General features: G+C 38.2%; 1 protein-coding gene across 1 annotated transcript in view; it reads left to right on the top strand.

Annotated features, from left to right (window-relative positions):
* Nucleotides 1-222: 222 nt before the first annotated feature.
* LOC119426796 (cadherin-10) overlaps nucleotides 223-5,605 on the top strand; it is a 67,573-nt gene continuing 62,190 nt past the window's right edge. Inside the window, exon 1 of the mRNA XM_037694377.1 lies at nucleotides 223-432. Within this exon, the coding sequence (XP_037550305.1) occupies nucleotides 223-432 (210 nt within the window). The remainder of the gene's footprint in view (nucleotides 433-5,605) is intronic.

The following is a 5,605-nucleotide window of genomic DNA, read 5'->3' as shown; positions in this document are numbered from 1 at the left end:
TGTTGTAATCCAGTTCTCACTATGCTAGAGTTGTTGAACTTAAATAAAAGTCCACAATGCTACTGTTAACTGCAGTTTCCTCTCTTCACAGACATCTGAAGGACCTAAGTAAAGGACTACAATGTATATTCTGATGAGACTACCTTCCAGTGCTTATTCCCTCAGAAGCCTATTTTCATAATTCAGAAGTCATTGCAGACATTTCCCAGCTGATTGGATATGATGATAAGCAATCAGGCGTTGCTACTTCTGGTGCTCTTCAACCTGTGGCCCAGTACTGCCCTTCCTTTCATGCCTGGGAATATTAAGAATCTGTTTGGGATGCCAGAGAGTGATGGAAAGGTTCTTCAGCGTTCCAAACGAGGATGGATGTGGAACCAGTTCTTTCTGCTTGAGGAATACACAGGAAACGACCATCAATACGTCGGCAAGGTAAGGTGTCCAAATGCATTGTCTGTAGACTAATTACAGAAGGTTCAGCTTGCTGAAGTAGTGTTTGATGTAATTGGGTGGAAATGGATGGGCTGCCAGAAATCTGGCTGTTACGGGCAGAGTTAACTGGAGCAATCAGATCCACATGAGTGCATGCGGTTGCTCTCTCTTCTGCTTTCCACAGCACTCCTTATGCACTGTTTAAAATTGTCGTTGCATTTCTAAAATCAAAGGGCCTAGTAATAGTACACAACTTTAAATAATATTGTTTTAATCTGATTTTGTTCAGCAAATGTTTAAATTACAAACATAATTATTGCTCATTTGAAAGTAAGAATCTAGATCTTGTGAGTCGCTTCTTTTTGTCTTGGCAATTGTGAGAACAAAAAGAAGTCTGCATTCTCAAAGGCTGTTCTTTACACTGGTGTAACACAGGACTTGGTAAACCCTTAAATAAATAAATGAATAGACAAATAAATAAATAAAAAACACTGGACTTACAGCACTTTGGCTGTTTTTTGTTGCTGTTTTTAAGTGCTTTATAAATAAAGTAGTATTGGGATGGTATGGTGCATTCCAAAGGTTTAAATGTGTTCAACCTTTATTTACACAGGTTAGTCTCACTGAGTGAACATGTGGCTCAAGTACAATGGTGAATAGCTCACCCTTTTTTAATGTGTACAAGCAATACAACGTCTCTGCTGGTCCAAATGAAGGTTTGCATATTTACCATTTTGGAAGTAACTGTTGTGATGCTTGAAACAGAAGTGGCTGCACAGATGCACATGTTCATATTCAAAGATCACAGTGCTAGCTAGTGACCTGGCATGGGATGTAATGTGACAGGACTGTGGAGATAAGAACCAAAACTGAGTAAATAGATTTTAATGTTCAAATAAATGTGAATTTTGTCTTTTACGGACTCAGAGAGGCATTTGTTCTGGCTGGTGATGTGTGTCATCAACACACTCATCTGGGAAAACAAGAGCAAAAGTTGTACTGGAACAAAAATAAAATAAATAAAAATCACTGGTGATGCTGTTTTTAAGAACATTGCAACAAACGTCTGGAGTCAAAATAACACATGATCTTAAATGGAAATCTCCCCTGCTTAGGGACTGTTTGAATATTTAAATGTGGTATTTTATATGTGTACATTATATAGTTTTTGAAGGCTTATCAGATGTATATGTGGTTGTTTTTTTTTATTATTTTCCAAATGCATTTATAACATAATGCATGTATATGTTTATGATCTTCACACAAAGTTTATGAAAACAAAGAATGTACAACAAATTCAAAAAGCACATCATAACTGTGTTAACATGTGACATGTGCACAAGTAAACATTGGAAAAACTAACATTTCCAGAGATTGTCCATATTTGAACAGAGACTAAAACTGCGTGAGATGCTCTTTTTATTCATCTCCATTCACATGCAGATTACTCTCACTCGCCCCACAATGGAGACTCATCAGGTCCTTTGTTTACCTGGCTCACAGCAAAGATGCTTTGGTCACATGCATGAACATGATGGAGTGAAATTGTCTGGGTATCAAGCATAATGTTTGATAGTAAGTTAGGAATGTCAGAAAAAAACGACCTCATCTAACTTCACCCGACTTAAACATTTCAAGATAGTTGCTGCTCACATCAGCAGTGAGTAAAACTCACTTACTTTCACTGTTTTTGGCAGTTCAGTGTAATTTATTTAATATTAAGTCAGTCATCTTTCAGTACCTTTCAGTGTTTATAATGTATGACAACTTGTTTATAATGCGTCAAATATCACGTATTGCTCCATTATTGTCATTTTTATTGTTGTTAGCAATGATCCGATGTACTAGGGATAAAAAGAATGCAAGAACTAAATGGACATTTTTTGTTAGAATCACCGTAATCCATCATTAAGTTATGTTAAACTATGGCCACACTAACCTTCAACCAAACCTTTTCCAGAGCAGGCCTGATTTGTCCACGTTACAAACTTGTTCAGACCTGTAGACCCCCTCGGGGATCAGATCTTTGAACGACGTGTTAACAAAATCCTCCGCTCCTGCTGTGAGCAGACTCTTTGTGCAGAGAAACACCTTTTAATCCAAATCATTTTTGAAATGTGTCAAACCTTCTCTTTCTGGCACTAAATGCAGTCGGTTCAGTGCAGGGCTTCATTTGTATCGTGAGCAAAGAATAGAATCCTAACATTTATTAAAATTTACAATAGTCCCTTGTTTATCGCGGGGGATCCGTACCCTGAAGCCTCGCGATAAGTGAAAAAAACTTAGCCACCTGCAGGCGTTCTTGGCCACGCCTACTTCTTCCCTTTGCACGAACAGCTGATCAGCTGCAACAGGAAGCTTATTCCGCAATTTTGGCTGCACAAAGTTTCGGGTGCATTATATTATACCATGTTGTTGTTCAATGTCTTTCTTTAAGACATTGTAAATATTATAATTACTTTTTCACTTTTTGGTACTTTTTTTGTTTGTTTGTTTGTTTTGTGTACCCTTATTGCATGCTTTTAGTATTTCTTGTTGGTTTGTTCTTTAATTATTTTTAGTGAGTCAAATAGGTTCTTCTCATCCTAAGCATTTCATTGTACTGTTAACCCTGTTTTAACCTTACATATGACAAATAAACACAACTTGAACTTGAACTTGACTTGAGGAAGCTTTTTCTGCACATCTGGGCTGCACAAATGTGCAGCAGGTGCTAAATAATTTAAAATAATTTGTTATAAATAAAAATGCAATGCAGATCGTGCGGCTCATCCATCAATCAGCCATTATGTGTAGTGTACAATCTTATTTTGAAAAAAACGCGATAGAGCCAGTCCGAGATAAACGAACCACGGAGTAGCGAGGAACTAGTTTACTTTTGTATTTACCAAAAATAAAAAGTCACGATTGTGCTTTGACAAACTCATCGATAAAACTAAAACAATTTGTCAACGCAAAAGAGGAAAAGAGGGGGCAGGTATCATTCTCGCTTTGAGTTTATACTCTTTGTTGCATGCGTGCTGTGTGTGACAAGCGTGCAGAGCGTCATAAAAACAGCTCAGGTGTCAGTTATTTATCGTCTCAGCAGCAGAGGAGAGCGACACGGTTCAAGCATGGCTCCCCAAACAACAAGGCAGATTTATTTGTTCATAACTTTATTATTAGTCAGACTGAGAGTTGTCAGATCCAAGAAAACAGTGGGTGGAACGCACCCTGTCAAAACGAGAGAGTTCCTGGATCTTGTTCCGGCAGGATCTGGTTCAAATTAAGCCCTGGTTCAGTGTTTGAACCAGGTAGTTGAATGTCCAGGCTTTGAGTTTGTAACTCAATTTAGGTGTGAAACGTACCAGAATTTTATATTTGGAGAAAATAATTTTCAATCTAGTAACATATGATATGACAATATTTGTGCATTTGTTTTTCTTACTGTTCAGTTCATGGTTTTGTAATTTCTCTGATGACTTGCAAAAATCCAAGTTAGGTTATTTGCATGTTTGGCAGGATTTTTTTTTTTGTCTGATTTGTTTTGTGTTCTTTTTTTCTTCCCTAAGAATGTTTTGATCAAGGTGACATGAAAAACACATCAAACTAAAAATAACTAATAACTACCATAATTTTTGGAATATAAGGTACACTTAAAATATTTTAATTTTCTCAAAAATCAATAGTGAGCATTATAATCCAGTGCACCTTATGTATTAATTCTGGTTGTGCTTACTGACGTTGAATCGATTTTATGTGGTACAACGGAACAATATTGAGAGTTATTGTGAATGAGTTTAATAAAGTTTGACTTTCTGGCTCTTTTATTTAATTTAATACGTCTTATAATCCAAAAATTACGATAATAAAAGGCCTTAAAATGCATATCACAAGCTACCATTTTTTACTTTATAGTTTTTAAGTAAAATGGTATTTTTTTAATGAATTACAGAGTTGTAGCTGATTTGCGCAAATGTTGAAAACAACATTATGTGCAGTCTGATGAGCGGTTGCAAAAAGTCACACTCAGCTACTGTTACACCAGATTTTTAGCACAATGTCTGTAAAATACCATACCGTACCATAACACTTTATTTATAAAGCACTTAAAACAGCTACAAGGCCAACCAAAGTGCTGTACAGACAGAACAACAGGTAACACACAAAGCAAAATACAAAATGAGGTAAATCAGAATATAGACATAAAAACGATGCAAATAATGACGACTAACCAGTGTGGAGCATACAGGATCAAAACACAGATCATCTGGTGTTGAAAGCCACCGAACAGTAGTGTGTTTTTAAATGGGACATGAAAACTGAGAGGAAGGGGGCCTGTCTGACAAGCAGAGGTAACTTGTTCCAAAGTCTTGGTCCTGCTACAGAGAAGGCCCCGTCACCTCTGCGCTTAAGACGAGATCCTGGAACTGTGAGGAGCAACTGGTTTGCTGACCTCAGGGAACATGGTGGGACATACGGTTGTAGCAGATCAGAGAGATGGGAGGGGGGGGGGGGGACTGTTCAGTGATTTGTAGACATACATGAGTATTTTGAACTGGATTTGCCTGTACTGGTTAACAATCGGGCTGCTGCATTGTGGACCAGTTGTAGTCGTGCAATGGAGGTTTGACTGATACCAAACAGGAGCGAATTGCAGTAATCAAGCCTAGATGTAATGAATGCATGTATTACTGTCTCCAGGTTCTTTTTGGACAATATGGGCTTCAGTTTAGACAGCCGCCTCAGTTGGAAGAAGCGTGATTTAACAATCATGGTTACATGATTGTTAAGTTTCAGGGAAGGGTCCATTATCACACCCAGATTAGTGACTCTTTGTTTTTCTGACATGGTTAGAGCAGAGAGGTCGATGCAGTGGTTTGTGATCGTGTCGATGGGAGGGAACAACATGACTTCAGACTTCTTTTCATTGAAACTTAAGAAATTTAAAGCCATCCAGTCCCTGATGTCAGCGAGGCAGTCGAGCAGCGGTTGAATAGAGCATGTACCATTGTGTCTTAGGGGGAAGTAAATTTGACAGTCATCGGCATAGAAGTGGAAGGGCATGTTGTGTTTCGGGAAAATAGCACCAAGCGGCAGCAGGTGTAAAGAGAATAGGAGGGGACCCAGGATGGACCCTTGCGGAACCCCGCATTTAAGCTCTGCCTCTGCGGAACTAAAATCCTTGATGGAG

The sequence above is a fragment of the Nematolebias whitei genome, chromosome 20 (genome assembly GCF_014905685.2).
Source record: "Nematolebias whitei isolate Nwh7 chromosome 20, NemWhi1, whole genome shotgun sequence".
Taxonomy (NCBI): Eukaryota; Metazoa; Chordata; class Actinopteri; order Cyprinodontiformes; family Rivulidae; genus Nematolebias; species Nematolebias whitei.
Note: the sequence above shows the minus strand (reverse complement) of the source record. Positions and strands in the feature narration are given on the sequence as shown.